This window comes from Myxine glutinosa, chromosome 1 (genome assembly GCF_964187855.1).
Source record: "Myxine glutinosa chromosome 1, kmMyxGlut1.1, whole genome shotgun sequence".
Taxonomy (NCBI): Eukaryota; Metazoa; Chordata; class Myxini; order Myxiniformes; family Myxinidae; genus Myxine; species Myxine glutinosa.
Genome location: NC_136261.1, coordinates 311,805,522 through 311,827,064, shown reverse-complemented (window position 1 = coordinate 311,827,064; position 21,543 = coordinate 311,805,522). Strand labels below are relative to the sequence as shown.

At 41.2% G+C, this 21,543-nt stretch overlaps 1 protein-coding gene across 1 annotated transcript in view; it reads right to left on the bottom strand.

Annotated features, from left to right (window-relative positions):
- LOC137439994 (rho guanine nucleotide exchange factor 3) overlaps window positions 1-21,543 on the bottom strand; it is a 51,777-nt gene that overhangs the window by 13,428 nt on the left and 16,806 nt on the right. Inside the window, exon 6 of the mRNA XM_068136332.2 lies at window positions 9,490-9,566. Coding sequence (XP_067992433.2) covers window positions 9,490-9,566 — 77 coding nt within the window. The remainder of the gene's footprint in view (window positions 1-9,489; window positions 9,567-21,543) is intronic.

Here is a 21,543-nt window from a genome sequence, read left to right as displayed (position 1 = left end):
GTGAAAAGATGCAGAGAAAAGTTATGTCTCTTTCTGATAAAGTGGATTTATTGAATTAATTTGAGGTGTGATAGTTTGGCTACTGTTGCTACAGCCATTACGGGATCAACGAGTCAACCATAGGATACAGTCCATGAAAAGTGAGGCTAAAATAAGGTTAAGTGTTTCTGTAAGGGTTAAAGTGTCTTTTGCGAGTCGTCGTGATCCTATCATTGAAAATATGGAAAAAAAATCACTTAATATTTGGGTTGAGGGTTAATTTCAGAGAAAGCGTCTCTTAGTGGACCCATAATACAAGAGAAGGCTTGGATGCATCTATGAACATTTCATGGAGACCAAAGGTGATAGCCATAATCAATTCATCTTTATCGTTGCCATCATCAACATCAAGTTTATCATCAATACTATTAAAGATAAGAGATAAGAAAAGAAACTTTATTTTATGTTTTTAATGCAGGAAAATAATACTGTACTTCATATTATGTTCTTAACTCTTACCCATGAAACTAAATAGCACCAAAACAATGTACAAACATGTTAATTAAGGGTCCAGTTTGGAAAAAAGGGGCGACAATTTTTAAAGTTGAAGTCCCTAACCCTATTTTCCCCATTACCCCTCGAGTTTGCGCATGGCAGATTTGCGTTTCACGGGGATTTTCAAAAACGGAATTCCCATGAATGGCAAGGCCCTCCTGTATTAATTGCGACTCTGAATTTGGCAAATTGTACAGAATCTCGCCTCGCACGAGCAGTCAGTCTGCCGTCTGATAGGTAGTTAAACAAAATTGAAAATAATTCAAAACAGGAAAGTTATTGTTTTTAGGGACGTCATAAAGGACACAAACAGCAGGCATGAAGAACTAATTTAAAGTGTTAAATAAGGAGGTGAAAAAGATGGTGTATCAATGGCAGTATAATTTTGATTCGATATTTTTTGTTTTTTTTCCCTACAGCCTTTCAAATGTTTATTTTGTTTCCGTTGCATTATATATTTGAACACTGCAGAACACAAATCACCTTGTCACTTCCAAAAACCTTCAGTTTAGCATTACTTTGGCAAAATCTGTCTGCACCAATCTAATTAGCCATGCACTCTGAGGGCGCAGTGACAGCAAGATTCAGACAAAAATGGCGGCGCCTAGCTATGCAACCCCAGAGCGAACTTCATCCAAAATATGCTTGTTTACTCTATCTTTTTCTCAAAGGCCGTTTCAAAATCATCAGTTTCTCTTGGAAGAGTTGGCAGAAGGTTCCGCTCTGGACTGCTCCTTTTGACCTGTGGATTCATATGGTTGCCATCACATCTGTTATTCAAAGCTCATGAACAAAGTTAATGTAATAGATCGTGCTTGGAAACACAAAGCAAGAGTTTAAAAGACCCTTCCCATGTGCTTTTCTCAAGACTGCGTATTGTAAGGTGTTATATGAACTCAAGTTTGTTATGAAACAAAAAAAACAAACAAATTATTACTCTGAGTTTTCCTGGTGATGTCAGGTTTGTTCAGGTCACATTCTCATAATTAAGCTATGTATTATCAGTTGGATTCCCAAATTAAATGCGATTCCAATCAGTTGCCCGGTTCTGGTGCTTTCCCATGGGGATGTGAAGCCAGTTTTCGTAATTGTATTTATGTTGTGCACATAACTAATCTCATTATATGTTTTGAATAAGAGTAGGCCTTTGTCTCAGGGCCCGATTCCCACCTGCCACAAGTGAGTTTGTGGATTTTCAGTTTTCTGCATCACTTCACACCTCGCTCCTCCTGCCCTATAGTTCTTACATCCACCCTTTGCTAGCCCATGTCTCATGCATTCTTCCAGAATCCCACACCTGTTCCCCCCAGCCCCCCTAAGTCTAAGCTGAGAACCCCCCTGATTCTTTCATCCCTATATTCTCTCTTCTGAGGAATACACTACATATGCCTTCTCAAGGTGTTATCTCCAATATTGCAAGTGTGCTACCCATCACCTCATGCTTCTCCCACACTCAACTCAATTCCTATACCCTTACTCCCCCCCCCCCCCTTCTCCCTAAACTCAAGCCCCTGTCTCTTTAACCACTCACCCACTCATGTGCAATGTCTGTCTCCCTGCTCCACTTTGACCCTCCATCAGTCTATGAACCTGCTGCCCTCTGTCGTTTTACTTCTCCAAGAGTCTAGATTTCTTTAGACAAAAATAACTCACTAAATAAATAAATATCGTACCAGTGTCCAAAGGAAGCGGTTCAGTTTGGCATTTTTAATATGAGATGAGCAAAGCGTAAAAACAAATAAAATCCTTTGGAATTACTCGAAAGAACTCATTAGAACCCTCTAGAATTACACTTTAGAACCCTTCAGAATTAAATGCGGTGGTTTGAAAGGTTCTTCTTCATTTTTGACGGACAGATGGATGGAAGGAAGGACAAAGGCAAATATTGAAGAGGCTTCACCGCTAAAAAATAAATAATACTGTTTCTTTACCAGAATTTCAAAAAAAAAGAAACTCCATAAAACGATGTTCATTACCAGTGCCATTCAAAGCACGCTCTGCTGTTTATGTCCATTGAAATGAATGAATATATGAATGATCGTTTTAGGGCCATTTTTCCCCGCTAGAGCGGGGGTTAGCCTTGCAGGCCCCATGACAATCATGGTTCCCTGTTTGAGGCAATGTTTTTATGGCCGGATGCTCTTCCTTACGCCAAACCTTGGTCACGCTCTTACGATGTGCAGGGATACGGTGTACCTATTCTAAACCGGGGTACACACCAGGATCATTCATCCCAGCAAGCTGGTACTCAATTTGCCGACCTCGGAAGGATGACAGGTTGAGTCAACCCCCCCGGCGTTACTTCAGCGATCGACCGGGATTCGAACCCAGGGTCCTAGGATCCCAAGCCGGCACCCTAACCGCTAAGCCAACACCAGGGGCAACAACACCAGCCAACACCAACATCAGGGATTATGTTTATGTTATGTTTATGTCCATTATCCTGCATAAACTATCAGTAATATCTAACTGACTTTTCGAGTTTGTCAGTTAGGATAATATTCGGGAGGAGGCCATAAAAGCGCTTATGTTTTAATGAGGCACCTTAAAAGTCAATAAATACGGGAAAAGTATTGTCAACTATTATTTAATTACAAATATTGTTAAGCACATGGTCATCAATATGTGATGTAAGCAACTACATAGAATACTGCTGCTATCAGTGTGAATTAGGAGTTATATTATCGGAGACTTCACTGACAAAATGACAGTTTTGCAATTTATATGGTGCAACAATGAGGGCAAAAGGGGTTCAGGGATTAATTCGTTCCGTTCACTTTTTGAAAGTGCGTAGAGAACATTAAATTTGAGACTTTCATTGCAGCAAAGTACAGCAGTGATTTGTACGAGAAAAGCATTTAATGTCGGTCAAAAAATTGATACCACGGAGAAATAAAACGACTGAAACCATATTCTATCCCAACAATATGCAATAGCGGTGGTGATTCACAAACAAAACATCGGGAGGAAAACAATGGGGAAAATGTAGAATCGTCAACAAAGTCAGCCATGACAAGTCACCGCCGGGACACCACGTCTCAAAGGACACAAAGATGTCAGCGCAGTCGGGGGTTATCTTTCCCTTTTGCAATTTAAAAGGAAAATTTTGTACAGTTGAAGCAAACTCACAACAATATAGAAATACCGTCTCGATGCGTTTCCGTTCTTTCAATGGCCCAGCAGAACCACGTCCTGCAAAATGACGAGGCCGGCCTTGCCAACTAGGTTAGCATTGATGTAGTAAGCAGGATTCGTCACTAGGACTAGCCATCTTGCCTTTCTTGTTAAAAGTTTCGTGTTATTATGAGTGCCCAAAGATAGCCCCCTCCCCACCCTCATCCAAGTCTTGATTGGCTGCTCCTTCACCAAAGCCTTGTGGACACAGCACATAGTTACCGCCGCCACAGAAGGTGGATGGAGGTTATGTTTTCACACCTGTCAGTCTGTCTGTTTATGAACAGGATATCTCAAAAAGTTGTAGATGGATTTGGATAAAATTTGGTGGAGGGGTTGGATATGTAACAAGTAAGAAATTATTAGATTTTGATGAAGATCCAGATCGGATCCAATAATTTTTTAGTGATTCTTCACCGTTGAGAAATATGGGGGGAAAAAATACGATATAACCGCCTTTAGAGGCCATTTTTCCCCGCAAGCGGGGGTTGGCCTTTTTCGGGGACCGTGGTTGTTGTTGTTTTTTGGTCCCCTTTTTGAAGCAATGTTTTACGGCCGGATGCCCTTCCTGACGCCAACCCTTTTTGTCACCTTTAACGACAAACAGGGAATTACCAGTGAACTGGTACTCAATTTGCCGACCTCGGAAGGATGACAGGCTGAGTCAACCCCCTGGCGTTAATTCAGCGATTGACCGGGATTCGAACCCAGGATCCTAGGATCCTAAGCCCTCACCCTAGCCGCTTGCCCAACACCAGGGCCACACCAGGCCACACCACACACAGGCCACACACACAGGCCAGGCCACACAACAACACCAGGGAAAAAATACGATATATAGCAGGATATCTCAAAAAGTTGTGGAGGGATTCGGATGAAACTTGGTGGAGAGATTGCTTGGATGACGAGGACAAATTGATTCGCTGCCTTGGGGTCCGGGGTCCGTTGAGGTGCCCGAGATTCTCCTGTAATTTTTTTAACCAGTACAGTGAAACCTCTCATCGGCTCATCCTCATTTCCTCATTGTTACATTAAAACCCAGAAGCTGATTTTGCTTTCCTTGCCAGAAACAAAACATTTACCGCTGTTAATGGTACAGTTTCAAACTTTACAGGTTGTTAACCAGAAATGTGTTACAAAGAAATGGGTTTGTATCCCCTTTGTACAAAAACATTTACTAACCATCTTCTCATATTTTTTTTTCCAATCTTCGGGAGAAAATGTTCAACAGTCGAGGGTGCGAATTGCCTTGATCGGTCCAAACGTCCCGCAACTCCTTTATTTTCGATCATATGGCTAAGTAAAAGTGACCATTTGTTTTTCTCAGTAAAATATTCAGGAAAATTACATGGATAAATAATAATTTTGTCCTTGTGAGCATTTTATTACCCTCGCCAGAGGAGAGGGTATTGCATTTGAGTCCGTTTGTTTGTCTGTTTGTTTGTCCGCACAGAATAAATATTTTCTCTGCAACTGTTGGTCCGATTGACAGGAAATTTTCACCATAGGTGCAACTCCGCCTGCAGAATTTTTAAATGATAATTATGACGTCATGGGTCACGTGGTTCGGTCGCCATCTTGGAAACGCCGAAAAACTTTTCACCTCTACATCTCCGAAAGTGCCGAATAGAAAAAAAATTGAGACAAGGCTCATTGTAAAGAACTCTCCATGGGGAATAAAATACGCTAATGATGATGTTATAGGTGCCTCCATTATGACGTCATAATTCGACAAGTACAAAACTTCATCCGATAAAGATGAAATTTCTTGAGCATCACTGGTCAACAAAATTTTAAAAGTTATATGGTTCTAGTATATTTTGAGGTGATTCTAACCAACATGAACCTGTAGATTTCGATTATGATATCCAATTTTCACGAGCACATCCAGTTTTTGAGAACCAGTATACCATAGGAATACCACTTCATTTGAAATTCACAAACCTCTTGTTGACCCTGAGAAGATATTTTTACCACCACTTCATTTTAAACTTGGTTTGATGAAGAACTTTGTGAAGACCATGGATCAAGATGGTGCTGGCTTCCATTACTTGCTAATGAAGTTCCCAGGCATTGTATCTGAGGCCAAAGTAAAGGCGGGTGTTTCCAATATTCCTCAAATTCGTCTTGCACTCACTAATCAGGACTTTGTAACGAGACTATCTGAGCCGGAAAGCGTTGCTTGGGATAGCTTTGTGGCTCTTGCCATCAATTACCTTGGAAATTTTCGAGCACCAAATTATGAAGAGCTTGTGGACAAGATGTTGAAGAGTTACCAGGCGCTCGGTGCTCGAATGTCACTCAAGATACATTTCTTCCATTCTCATCTGGACTTCTTTCCACAAAATCTTGGCGATGTCAGTGATGAACATGGAGAAAAGTTTCACCAGGAAATTGCCATCATGGAGACTCGATATCAAGGCCGATTCAATCCAAACATGATGGGCGACTACTGTTGGACTTTACAGTGTGAAAGTGATTGCTCCTACAAACACAAAATTAAAGTTCAGAAGCACTTTTAATGTGATGTAAATGTAAACTTAAAGTTCATATTGTTTTTTGTGATATTTTATAAAGTTCATATTATTTTTGAAGATGTACATTTTTTTTATGTGATGTAAATAAAAACTTTAAGTTCATATTATTTTTTGTGATATTTTATAAAGTTCATATTATTTTGGAGATTTACATTTTTTATGTGATGTAAATAAAAACTTTAAGTTCATATTATTTTTTGTGACAATAAATAAACTTATTGAGACTTAATCAAGAAATTCGCATGCTCTAAAGATTTTTTCCACACTTATGATGTCCTACGTCAAGGTTACGTGATAGCGAAATTTTAAGGTCAGATTCAGATTCGTGGGCACCAAATTATTTAGAGACAGTTGAAAATAAGTCAGAACCAATTTGGCTGTTGACCAGTGTAATCTAGGAATAAATTAGTTTAGAAAAAAATTAATGATGACGTCATTGGTCACATGGTTCGGCCGCCATATTTGTTTTAACACAAAAGCCTTAAAAACCACTGAAAATACATCCTGGCGAGGGTTTGCAATCTCCGATTGCTCTTTTTCTTGTTGTACACCGCTCCTTTCCTATGCCATCTCCAGGCATTGCAAATCGTCATTGCCGGGCACCAAAGGGGGCTCGGCAGTGACGCACGCTGAAAGAGAGTACTCAGTTTTCACTCTGGTTTCTTGTTTGTTTTCTTGTTTTCTTGTTTGTTTGTTTTCTTTCTTGGTTGTCCGGACGATATCTCAGCCATCCTTTGAGCTAGGAAGCTGAAATTTCGGCACAGTAGTGAGCAAGTCCTTTGTCAAATACGGTATTTTTTGTTTTTTGAATAATCAATTAATTGAGGAGTTATTTAATTATTAGCGTTTAATTATGTACTTATTTAATTAATTAAATTTCATTTATCTTCTGACCATTATTAACTCAGGCACCTTTTGAGTTAGGAAGCTGATATTTGGACATGCCAATGACCAGGTGATTTGGCTGCAAAGGATATTTTTTGATTTATTAATTAATCAATTAATCGATTAATTATTTAATTATTCGATTAATGACAAAAAAAATTTTTTTTTTTAAGTTACAGATTCTGATGAAATAGTGGTAGTTTATGTGTTCTCTGACCAAATTGATTAATAATTTAATTTTTTTATGATTATTATTTATTTATTTTCATTATTAATCATTTATTTATTTTCTTTCTCATTTGGCCAATATCTCAGGCACCTTTTGAGCTGGGAAGCTAATATTTGGACATGAGTGACCAAGTGATGTGGCTATCAAGGATATTTTTGATTTATTGATTAATCATTTCATCTATTAAGTATTTATTGATTAATCGATTAATTATTTATTGAGTAATCAATTAATTATTTAATTTTTTATAAATGACTTATTTAATTAAATTTCTAAAAGATACATCTTCGGATGAAGCACTACTGGTTTAGTTATGCGATTAGCCAATTGATTATGAAAATATTTTGTGATAATCTTTTATTGATTTTAATTATACAATTAATCAATCAATTAGTGTACACCTCTCCCTCCCAATGCAGCCTCAATGAGCTGCACTGCGGTATTGCCGGGCGCCGGAGGCGCCCCGGCAATGCCGCGCTGCAGCATATTTAATTATTTGGCATGGGGCGGTGTACTTTGAATGTATGTGTACTTGTTATATACTGTTTGAGGCCATTTGTCTGGAGCAATCATGACGCTTTGGACAATGACCACAATGTATGTTCTGTACTCTGCAATGTGTATGAGGTGCACCAACTTCAACTTGTGTAATAGCTTTGTTGTACACCGCTCCTTTCCTATGCCATCTCCAGGCATTGCAAATCGTCATTGCCGGGCACCAAAGGGGGCTCGGCAGTGACGCACGCTGAAAGAGAGTACTCAGTTTTCACTCTGGTTTCTTGTTTGTTTGTTTTCTTGGTTGTCCGGACGATATCTCAGCCATCCTTTGAGCTAGGAAGCTGAAATTTCGGCACAGTAGTGAGCAAGTCCTTTGTCAAATACGGTATTTTTTGTTTTTTGAATAATCAATTAATTGAGGAGTTATTTAATTATTAGCGTTTAATTAAGTACTTATTTAATTAATTAAATTTCATTTCTCTTCTGACCATTATTAACTCAGGCACCTTTTGAGTTAGGAAGCTGATATTTGGACATGCCAATGACCAGGTGATTTGGCTGCAAAGGATATTTTTGATTTATTAATTAATCAATTAATCGATTAATTATTTAATTATTCGATTAATGACAAAAAAATTTTTTTTTTTAAGTTACAGATTCTGATGAAATAGTGGTAGTTTATGTGTTCTCTGACCAAATTGATTAATAATTTAATTTTTTTATGATTATTATTTATTTATTTTCATTATTAATCATTTATTTATTTTCTTTCTCATTTGGCCAATATCTCAGGCACGTTTTGAGCTGGGAAGCTAATATTTGGACATGAGTGACCAAGTGATGTGGCTATCAAGGATATTTTTGATTTATTGATTAATCATTTCATCTATTAATTATTTATTGATTAATCGATTAATTATTTATTGAGTAATCAATTAATTATTTAATTTTTTATAAATGACTTATTTAATTAAATTTCTAAAAGATACATCTTCGGATGAAGCACTAGTGGTTTAGTTATGCGATTGGCCAATTGATTATGAAAATATTTTGTGATAATCTTTTATTGATTTTAATTATACAATTAATCAATCAATTAGTGTACACCCCTCCCTCCCAATGCAGCCTTAATGAGCTGCACTGCGGTATTGCCGGGCGCCGGAGGCGCCCCGGCAATGCCGCGCTGCAGCATATTTAATTATTTGGCATGGGGCGGTGTACTTTGAATGTATGTGTACTTGTTAATACTTTATTTACTTTTCAACACTTGTACTATGAGCTAAAAAGGCTGCTGCTGTGATTTTGCTATATTTATGAGCTCGTTGCTACTCCAATTTGGGATCTTCATAAACGAAAGTTCCTTAAAAAGTTATAAAAGAGAGAAAGGGTGGGGGTGGAGGCCCCGAGGTTGGTTGCCTTGGGGCCCGTGCTGCCTCTCGACGCCCCTGGGAGCAGCTGGCATCAGAAGCTTGTGCAACAGTGAAACAACTGCAGGTAATAATTTGCTATGAACATACCAATACCGTGTATGTTTATTCAGGTGAAAGAATGAGAATGCCAAAGGAATTTAGAGCTAAGCATTGAAGACACAGACATGAAATGCCAATCAATCACGCCTCTGGTTTTACTCACCCAGTCGAGGAGGAGCTGTCCAACTTCAATGATGGAACCATCCGGTTTTCTAACTTCTGCTAGTTTGTTTAACAGTGCTGCAAAAACAAAAGGCAATGTCTCTCAGCTGTTTAATTTTTTTTTTTCATCTAGATGGGGGATACAAGGGGTTATCGGCAACTCTGCGGCCTGACACAAATAAACGTCAACAACGTCTTCTGTTTTTTAAATATATCAGTGTACTAGAATTGCACTAGTTCATAACATTTGCAGTCATTCACATATTACAGGTGTAGAGGCATCAGATTATGACTTAGAAAAAAAAAATTGAGAAAAGGAAATGTGAGGAGAACGGCAAATCGGAGAACGGAGAAACGCAGGACGGAACGGAAACGGAACGGACGGAAACGGACGGAAACGGACGGAAACGGAACGGAGAAAGGCAAAAGGCAAAAGTCTGTGGGAGGAGGGAGCACAAAAAAAACAACAAAAAAAAAGGCAGGAAGGACAAACGGTTATATATATATGGAAAAGAACGGTTATATATATATATATATATAGATATATATATATATACAATTATACATATATATATATATATGCACATCTCACTTTTTTATGTGAGATATATCATCATAATATATAATATTCTCCATAGGCGATTATCTCGGAGTCTGTCTGTGAGTCTGTCCAGGGGTGTGGCTGTACCCGGTCTGGGAGGGGCTTCAAAAGCAAATATCCACCATGTTGCTTACTCACATCGCGGAGGCCTCTTTTGTTAGGCCCACTGTGTCTTGCTGTCTCAGTTTTATTTCAACTCCAATTCGATATCTCATTTCATTTTTCGCAGTCACCGACATGGTTTTCGACTCGGTTGCAAAAAACGGGAAGGAGATTTGTTGAAAGTTAACGCACAGGCAGGAAATAGCCGAGATCGGCACGGTTTATCATACATCGCCCAAATAACACAGACAAGAAATATTCTATGAAAGTTAATGTTTAAAGAACAAAATTCATTTTTAATGAGAAGTGTTACGGATTCGTCACTTCCGTTGTTGTGGTTTTCATCCACTGTAAGCATTTTTGATTCCATGTCCTATTATTGTTGTCGTTTAAGGGAAATAGAGGTTACTATTTTCAAAAGGTAAAAAGTCAATGTTTTAAATGAAATCGGAACCGGACAACGACGAAGAGGAAGATGAGGGAAAGAAGGCGGAGCGAGTGAATCGGACAAGAAGCTTAGTTGCTTCGAGGTCTGGAGCGAACGATTGGCGAACGAGGGTCACGAGTGAACTTTGGGTTTCCCGGGAAAGGGATTCCTGTGACAGAGTTGTTATCGCTGTGACAGATCAACCTGCGTGTCAGGTTTTGCGGTCGATTCCGAAGAGAATCGTTGGAGTGCCGTTACGCCACGAGAACGGGCCGTCGGCCATTTTGACTCACGCTTTGTGCCTCGCTCAAGGTTTTTCACTTCGTTTCACCCATTGTCACCGCATTCAGACGTGGATCTGGTGTGTGTGTGAGACGTGGCTTTTGAGTGGAAAATCTGCGGTTCGCCGATTGGGAGCCGTGAAACGTCCATACCCAAGGGTGTGATTTCCCAGTCGCCTGGAGGGCACCTTTGGATTTCCCAGTCGCCAGGAGGGCACCTTTGCGCAGCTTTGGCAGCGGGACTATGTCAGCCGAACGGGATTCTGATCTCGATTATACATCTTTCTGACGATTACTGGAGCGGATGGACTTTGGCTTGATGCCGGAATAGAGACATTGGGGAATGTTCTTGTTTTCGCTCACTTGGAGCACAGTGAGTTATATTGTACAAACCTGATGGTGCCATCATAGGAAACAATATATTGGTTGTACAATTGATTACTATTGTTGTTGTACTGTTATTCTTGTGTGATCTTATTACAATATTTGTCTGTTGGTAACAATTGGTGTGGCTTCACCATTGATCTTTGACATACAGAATAACATATCTTTCTGCCGTGAATCCTCTCAGGGCTCGGAGGTACATCGTGACCGGGGTTTGGGGAGGAGCACGTAACAGAAAGCCTGTATGTAAACCAACTATGGAATACAATATTTATCAATATCGTGGTTTTAATCTATTTTTACTTTGTAAAGCGAAAAGTTTGATACATTCAAGTTAAAAAATGAAGTCACCCGTGACTGATGTTCATTTTAAGACTGAATTAACACGTCTTCGATCATAAATTACTTTTTGAAAAAACAAAGGTACATTTTGATTACAACTCAAGCAAAGGAAACCAGGCAATGCCCGTTTCATTTGGAGCGATTATACACCGCCCAAAGAAGATGCATTTCATTTCGAGAGGAAATAAAATCGTGAAATCTTTAATAATTTTTTTTGGGGGGTTTTGCACGAGTTGTCAAGGCTGAATCAATCGTGTTCACATCCAGGATCATTAAAGAAACTCCATTTCACGTGTGCATGGACATGTAATTCACATATGTAAAATAAATAAATAAACAGATGCGAAATAAAATAAAGTAAATAAACAGAAAAAGGTATTTTTTCGTTCGTATTTTATAAGCTATGCGCACGTACACTTTAAAGAAGTTTATTTGAAATCTTCAATTTAAAAAATGTCATTTCTTACGCTGTAACGAAAAAAGTAACTTTGGTTTTTGTGGGACACAAAGCTGCAATATAATGTTCTTATACACCGTCAAAAAGACTTTTTCCCAGGGACTTCCATTTGAGCTGTATTCTTTATATCGTTGGAATGTTTCATTCTTTAGACGTAGTCAGTCACAATAAAAAGTTGCAATTAGGTACTCTGCACTTGGGGAAAGGGGCGGAGCATCGTTTACGTGTGGCCACTCACATTTGTAAATGCTATTTCCAAAATGAATAAAATAATGAGGGAACAGAACAAGACCGCCAATGAACGTTAACACAGACGGATGCTGAGCAGCAAAGACATTAGAAGGTAATGTGTGCTCAGCAAACATATACAAGAGCAGCTGTGATGAATCCGGATGAAGTATCTGATAATATTGTTGAAGATCATCATTGTGGTCCGAGTCCGATGATGTCACCATGCATGTACTTTTCTGGGAAAAAATTTCACAAATGAATGAACAGGACAAGGGGACGGATTTACACTGCGTTTCTCCAACACAAAAAGTTCATTTACCTCAAATATTTGCCGTACCTGCTCGGTTGTATTGGGATATTAGAGGAGAGAGGGGAGAGGAGAGAGGAGTAAAGCGAGGCCCAATCTCCCCCGTGTGCGTGGCCCAATCTCCCCCGTGTGCGTGGCCCAATCTCCCCCGTGTGCGTGGCCCAATCTCCCCCGTGTGCGTGGCCCAATCTCCCCCGTGTGCGTGGCCCAATCTCCCCCGTGTGCGTGGCCCACTCTCCCCCGTGTGCGGGGCCCACTCTCCCCCGTGTGCGGGGCCCACTCTCCCCCGTGTGCGGGGCCCACTCTCCCCCGTGTGCGGGGCCCACTCTCCCCCGTGTGCGGGGCCCACTCTCCCCCGTGTGCGGGGCCCACTCCCCCCCGTGTGCGTGACCCACTCCCCCCCGTGTGCGTGACCCACTCCCCCCCGTGTGCGTGACCCAGTCCCCCCCGTGTGCGTGACCCAGTCCCCCCCGTGTGTGTGACCCAGTCCCCGCCGTGTGTGTGACCCAGTCCCGTCCCCCCCGTGTGTGACCTAGTCCCCCCCCCCCGTGTGTGTGACCCAGTCCCCCCCCCCGTGTGTGACCCAGTCCCCCCCCCCCGTGTGTGACCCAGTCCCCCCCCCCCCGTGTTTGTGACCCACCCCCCCCCACGTGTGGGACCCAACCCCCACCCCCCGTATTATGATTTTGATTTGATTTTGATTATGATTATGAAATCAACTCGAGACGAACCCGCCACAAATCCGGAAGTGGACAACACAACAACAACAACAACAGGCATTTTAAGGCCATTTTCCCTGCTAGAGCGGGGGTTAGCCTTGCGGTCCCCATGACAATCTTCTCCATTTTGCCCTATTTTCTGCATCTCCCCTTGTTAACCTCCTTGCCCGCATTTCTTCTTCCAGCACCTTTAGCCAAGTCTTTCTCGGTCTTCCCCGTCCTCTACTTCCTTCTACATTCATTTCCATCACTCTTCTCAACCAGTCACTTTCATCCTTCCTCAACACATGACCAAACCATCTCAACCTGTTTGCTCTTCACAACATCCATCACAGGCTCTATTCCCATCATCTTTCACAATTCATCATTTGCCTTCCTCTCTCTCAACGATACTCCGCACATCCACCGAACCATTCGCATTTCCACCCTTTCCAGCCTTCGTTGCTGCTCGACGTTCATTACCCATGTCTCGCTCCCATAAATTATAACACTTCTCACACATGCAGCATACACCTTTCCCTTCAGCTTCAACAACACTCCCCTCCTCATCAGCACGCCACTCAGTTCCCAAAACTTCTTCCATGCACATCTCACTCTTGCAACCGTTGCAGAATCTGATCCACCTTCTCCATTCAGCATGTCTCCGAGGTAGCAAAATGTTTTCACACCTTCCAGCTTCATGCCGTCTCCAAGATCCAACTCAACATTTCGTCCATCTGCAGCTCCCTCTGTGCACACCTTACACTTGAATGTAGCTGCCACACTGGTTAATGACCCTCTCAGACCACTACATTTTTGATGAACCCACTCAGCGCACATTGTACATTGAATGGAATTCACTCCGACACCCTTCCTACACACAGCACAGGGCCACTTCCCAGTTCTTTCAACCTCACCACATGCTTTACCACTTGCCATCACCTTCGTTTTTCCGATATTCACCTTCAGACCTTTTGACTCCATACATTCCTTCCACTTGCTCATCTTCTCCTTCAGTCCATCCATACTTTCCGCAATCAACACCAGATCATCTGCATACAACAACTCCCACGGTAAACCCTCCTTTACGTTCTGAGCCAGCACCTCCATCACAGCAGCACCTCCATCACAGCAGCACCTCCATCACAGCTACAAATAGTAGCGGACTTAGTACCGTCCCCTGATGCACTCCCACCTTCACCTCAAACTCACCACTGTTCCCGTCCTTCGTCCTTACAGCTGTGCGCGCTCTCTCGTACATTGCCATCACTACTCTGATCAACCATTCCTCCACTCCTAACTTCCTCAATGCCCATGTCACTACTTCGCTTGGAACCCTATCGAATGCTTTCTCCAGATCAACAAACCCAAGAAACAACTTCTTCCTCTTCTCCATGTACTTCTCCTGCAACTGCCTTACAATAAAAAGCGCGTCTGCCGGAAGTGGACAGATGACTGTAATAAGCTGGTATGATAATATCCCAATTCAACCGTCATTTAATATAATATTTTGTTAAAATATCAATTGATGATTGGAATGACGTTTGGAATTGAGTGAATAAAATTATGGTTTTGAATTCGTAACTTTCTAAGCATGACATTTGCGGACAGTGGCGTACCTAAGGTATGGCAGGTATGGCACGTGCCCTGGGCACCACTTGAAGAGGGGTGGGTGCTACTGAGCAGTTTCTATTAAAGTCAGACAAGCCATCCTCGGATAGTGAAAAAAGAATTTTCTTCAGATGTATGATCTGTCTTTGATTATCATGGGTGAGAAGCACAAGGATGGCTAGATTGTTAAACCACTTATATAAATTATTAGGTAAAAATACAGTGCTGGGAGCTACATGACCACATACCTCACAGTACCACTGCTCAGTGCCAACTGGCAGTAAGACCATTCTCCTGCGCAAACTAGGGAGGTAGTCTCGAATTTTGTGCAAAATCTGTGAAATTTAATGTTCTTATTAAAAGTGCCATTTCCTTATTTCAGAGCATTGTGTAAGAAGACCATGAAACGTTTCTTCACGAAGAAGAAGGAAAGTGGAGCTGAAGGACGGAAGACGAAAGTTGGAGACGGAGGAAGCCAAGAAGTTGAGCAAGTTCTTCATGCCCTTCTTTGAAAAGCCCGGAACAAGTTGTTCGACACGTTCCATGGAGTCGCCTGCACCTGTTACAAGTTTGTTAGAATCCGAAGGTGGATCAAGTACAAATGTGTCACAAGCCGAGGAGGAAGTCAAGTCAGATAAATCCGAGTATGACGAGATTAAAAGTGAGGCTGCCAGAGAGAAGGTGGACATGACAGGAGGGGAAGACGATGGTGGTGGTGGTGATGTTGAGTTTATTGACGAGATTTTACCTGACGAGATTGAACCTGACACTGAACCAAGTGAACTGGATGGTGTCGAAGAGCCTCGAACTATCATACCAGAAGTGATTGAACAGCATGACATTGGACTTCTGAAGTTCGAAAAGGATACTGGAAAAGCAATTCTGCCTGACGCGTTGAGAACAGAAATAATAAAGCTGGGTTCGAAGTATTTCCAGAACAGTGAGGGGCCTTTCCTACCAACAAATAACCGCTCAATAAACAAAACTTGGTTCAAGAGGAAATTGGGAATTGGCCGTGGTGAGGAAGTGACTCGCTCATGGCTGGTCTATTCCCCTTCTAAAAAGTCTGCATTTTGTATCTGTTGTCTTCTCTATTCCCGTTCCCGGTCAGACCATCAATCCTCATTGGAGCAGTAAAGTGGTTTCAACCAGTGGAAAGCACCTGAAAGGATTAGTGTTCATGAAAATGTTGAGTTACGATTTTCTGACTTTGCTAGGATTTTGGAACAAAGTACTCATTCGCATTGACCGTATTCAAAAGAGGCTGCAGGATCCTAGCATGAACCTCCACGATGCTGCCCTGGATTTGAAAGCCCTCCGAGATCATTTTGATGATGAAAGAGAAGTGTTGGTCAGTGAGTCACTCGAAGGACTCGGTCTCTGTCAAGAATGGAATATTGAAGTTGAAAGACGTCAGACGAAAGAAACGAATGGCTGATGAGAACTCGAGAGACGCTGGGTTAACAGCCAAGGAGGAAATGGAAAGAGTCATGAAGGGAACACTCTACCGTCTTCACAGAGAAATGGATGAAAGGTTCGCTCGTTTGCACGACACCGACGCCAAGTTTGGGTTCCTTCTCAATGTCGAGGGACTGTTACGGCGCCGACAGTAACGACTTAAAGAAGAAGTGCAAAAATTTGGGCGAATTGTACAGCTCTGATGTTGATGGACAGCAGCTACATGAAGAAATTTTGGATTGCAGAATGTTGCTATCAAGTCGGGCCAACATGAAAATATCAAGACCTGAAGAGCTTCTCGAATTAATTGTTCAGTATGGAGATGAGAGCGTCTTCCCCAATCTTCGCATTGCTATTCAAATAATGCTAACCATCGCAGTTTCCATCACCAGCTGTGAGAGATCATTCAGCAAGTTAAAACTAATACTTTCGTATTTGAGAGCCTCCATGGGTCAAGGCAGACTCTGTGATCTTGCTCTGCTGAGTGTAGAAAGAGAAGAAACTGAAAAAACGGACTTTGAGGACATCATAGACCAATTTGCATCAGTGAAAGCAAGGAAGGTGCAGTTGTAATTTTCATGTAGTGCCATAATTTGTTAATTAAAAGATTAACGAGCTTGACTTGTATTTTTGAGCTGATTTTATGGTAAAGTTATCTAAAAGATGGGTGTCAGATGTTTGGACATGGACAGGGGCGCTATTTTCCGTAGATACGCCCCTGTTTGCGGATCGCCATATGCAGATTCGTCATTGAATGGGTATAGAACCATTCAAACAGGTACGTTTTTCGTGTAAGTCCTTCACAAACCTGCTGTCCATGGCTGATGTTCGACTACAGGTGGCACGGGAATGTGTCATTTATTGGTTCCATGGTTTTCCTTTCGTCGTTTTTTTTTTTTTAACCTAAGTTTTGCACGAACCTCCTGTCCATGTCTGACGTGTGACGGAAGTTGCTACAGGAATATGGATCGGCGTGTGAGAAAACGATCCCGTAATCTGTGTCGATCGCCGAAATAGTCCAGTGGAAAAAGTACGATATTGGGCTGAGGTGTGTTTTTTGGTACATACAATGTTTTATTGTTGTTTCTCGGTGTTTGATATCTCCTGATAATAAATCAACAGGGTGCCAAAGTCGCACCCTTGGGGAAATTTTTTTATACACATTTTAAAAAATGAATCGTTAATCAAAATATGCCTACTTTTCGGACAGTATTAAATCCTCCAATATTGAACACACACAAGTACTGTGCACACAACACGTTTATTTGACCTACACTATATCATATTGTGTTATTTTCATTAGTCTTTGAACCAATATAACCTTCTTTCGAACACAATATACATTTTTCCACACATAAACATCGTAATATTTGATACAAAATTGAAATATGCGATGGCGTAGTGCGTCTTCACAAGTCGACAAGTCTTCACACAAGATGTCAATGAGCTGGACCTTGTTTGCTGTTACTGTTAGCGTCACTTTCTGTGGTGGCAGTGGTGTTTCTGGTGAAAGCTGGTGTCGCCTACTTGCATCCTTGCCAGCACGGCTTAGCCTTGCCACGTTTTTGACACTTTCGTCACAGTACCGGTCAAAAATCAGATGGACTTCAGTCATCAGCAGTCGGTTGATAATGTTCTTGGAGAAGTTGTTGGCAAAGTCTTGTACTGTTCCGCTGGCTGGCCACTGGACAACCCATAGGAGTGCACAACCATCAATGATTGTTACCTGTGGACTACATACTAGTCTACTCGATCGTTCAACTTGTAGTTTTTTCTTGAGTGTGGATTTTGTTGTCGTGATCCTCATGTCACCATTATCTTCAAACATTGAGGAAGGGACTGGTGACAGTTCGTACGACAGTACATCCTTCACGTCTATTTCCCTGGACTGTTGGAGGCACATCACCCTTGTGTATATGAGCTCAGTGTCATAGACAGGCAAACCATCCACTTTTATGTGCTTCTTGCTCACAGCCATCGTAACAACTTTGTTCGGAATAACATTGTGGAACCCTTCTGGCCAAGTAGATTCAAATTCCTGCATCTGTTTGTTGCCAATGCCAAGTGATTCTGCTACATTCACTTTATCGGAGGCGATCTGTCATGTCACGATATTGACAAGACAATCAGGATGGCTTTCAGGTTTCAGTGGATCAATCGAAGCGCTCAACTTGGTTTGGATTTTACATCTGTCCTCGGCATCTTTGGCTATTCTGCCTGGATTCTCTTCTTTGTGGCTCGTCACAGCATCCTGACCTCCCTGTTCTGTCATCAGCGACAAGTCTTTCAGCAGTGTGCTGTAGATGTGCAGGCTCAGTGCCCATCTGGTCACAGTGGCTGGTTTCAGTGTGATCCCAATCAGTCCACCCGGGCCTTTACCATACCGCATAAAGGTAGTTTCGATGAACATGTCTGACCATATTCCATTCCATAGCCCACGGGAGTGACGCATGATATGATGTCCCCGAAAGAAGTCGTACTGAAGAGGTACTGAACATACACACAGGTACTGTGCATCTGCTGCATGAAGGTCGCTGACAGCTCCTTGCACCCGTATCCTGACATGCTGGGCAATTTCAACCTCTCGAATGGAACATACTTCCAGAATGGAATCTTTGAAGCTCTTCATGTCAGGCCCCCTTTCAGCAGTTATGCAATGAACGACTCTTTTCCATCTATGAGGACTCTTTTCCATCTATTATTTCAATGTGTCTGTAATCTATGTATTTTCACCAATTGTCATCATGGGTGTACCATGAATTAAGCATCTGAAATATATATGGAAAGTAAATACATATGCAAGTTGTTTATTATCTCCTGGCGCATATTCTAGGTCAAACCGATATTATTTGCTATTCACAACAAAATGTGATATAAAGTGCATTATTCTGCCCCTGGATGATTTTATCATAAATTTATATGTAATAAATGTTAACAGGCTGTAAATAGTCTAGCTAATTTGGACATAGGTACTACTAATTCATAAAAATATATTTTAGATGAGTCGACAAAATGTCGATAATCACTCGAAAACGTTCACTTTTTCAAATGGCAATAAAATAAATTCCCCAAAGGTTCCAAAGTGGCACCCTCTTGTTTTGAGATCAGTATACATATGAGTTACAGAAATTGCAACAAAACGTTGTATATACTTCAAAACACGGTCAGTCAAGATTCCACGGGACTAAAATGGACACATGATGGTTGCCTACATGGCGTTGTTGGTTAGGTTAAGATTTATTTATTTATTTAACTTTGTCAGGTAAAATGCATCTCGCTCCATGAGATCGGTGCTGGGGTGTTACTGTGTGTGTGTGTTACAATGTGTGTTACACTGTGTGTGTGTGTGTGTGTGCGCTACTGTGTGTGTGTGCTACTGTGTGTGTGTGTTACTATGTTACTATGTGTGTGTGTTATTATGTGTGTGTGTGTTATTATGTGTGTGTGTGTGTGTTATTATGTGAGTGTGTGTGTTATTATGTGTGTTACTATATGTGTGTGTTACTATGTGTGTGTGTTACTATGTGTGTGTGTTACTATGTGTGTGTGTTACTATGTGTGTGTGTTACTATGTGTGTGTGTTAGTGTGTGTTACTATTTGTGTTACTGTGTTACTATGTGTGTTACTATGTGTGTTACTATTTGTGTTACAATGTGTGTTACAATGTGTGTTACAATGTGTGTTAAAATGTGTCTTAAAATGTGTGTTACACTGTGTGCGCTACTGTGTGTGTGTGCTACTGTGTGTGTGTGTTACTATGTGTGTGTGTTACTATGTGTGTGTGTGTGTGTGTGTGTGTGTTACTATGTGTGTGTGTGTGTGTGTGTGTGTTATTATGTGTGTGTTATTATGTGTGTGTGTGTGTGTTATTATGTGTGTGTGTGTGTGTGTGTGTTATTATGTGAGTGTGTGTGTTATTATGTGTGTGTTACTATGTGTGTGTGTTACTATGTGTGTGTGTTACTATGTGTGTGTGTTACTATGTGTGTGTGTTACTATGTGTGTGTGTTACTATGTGTGTGTGTTACTATGTGTGTGTGTTACTATGTGTGTGTTAGTGTGTGTTACTATTTGTGTTACTGTGTTACTATGTGTGTTACCATTTGTGTTACTATTTGTGTTACTATTTGTGTTACAATGTGTGTTACAACGTGTGTTACAACGTGTGTTAAAACGTGTGTTGCAATGTGTGTTGCAATGTGTGTTGCAATGTGTGTTGCAATGTGTGTTGCAATGTGTGTTGCAATGTGTGTTACCGTGTGTGTTACAGTGTGTGTTACAATGTGTGTTACTGTGTGTTACAATGTGTGTTGCACTGTGTGTTACACTATGTTACACGATGTTACACTGTGTTAGTGTTACAGTGTGTGTGTGTGTGTGTTACTGTGTGTGTGTTACTGTGTGTGTGTTATTGTGTGTGTGTTACTGTGTGTGTGTTACTGTGTGTGTGTGTGTGTGTGTTACTGTGTGTGTGTGTTACTTTGTGTGTGTGTTACTTTGTGTGTGTGTTACTGTGTGTGTTACTGTGTGTGTGTGTTACTGTGTGTGTGTGTTACTGTGTGTGTGTTACTGTGTGTGTGTGTTACTGTGTGTGTGTGTTACTGTGTGTGTGTGTGTTACTGTGTGTGTGTGTTACTGTGTGTGTGTGTTACTGTGTGTGTTACTGTGTGTGTGTTACTGTGTGTGTGTTACTGTGTGTGTGTTACTGTGTGTGTGTTACTGTGTTTGTGTTACTGTGTTTGTGTTAGTATGTGTGTGTGTTACTGTGTGTAGGTGTGTGTTACTGTGTGTGTGTGTGTTACTGTGTTTGTGTTACTGTGTGTGTGTTATTGTGTGTGTGTTACTGTGTGTGTGTTACTGTGTGTGTGTGTGTGTGTTACTGTGTGTGTGTGTGTGTTACTGTGTGTGTGTGTGTTACTTTGTGTGTGTGTGTTACTTTGTGTGTGTGTTACTGTGTGTGTTACTGTGTGTTACTGTGTGTGTGTGTTACTGTGTGTGTGTGTTACTGTGTGTGTGTGTTACTGTGTGTGTGTGTTACTGTGTGTGTGTGTTACTGTGTGTGTGTGTTACTGTGTGTGTGTGTTACTGTGTGTGTTACTGTGTGTGTGTTACTGTGTGTGTGTTACTGTGTGTGTGTTACTGTGTGTGTGTTACT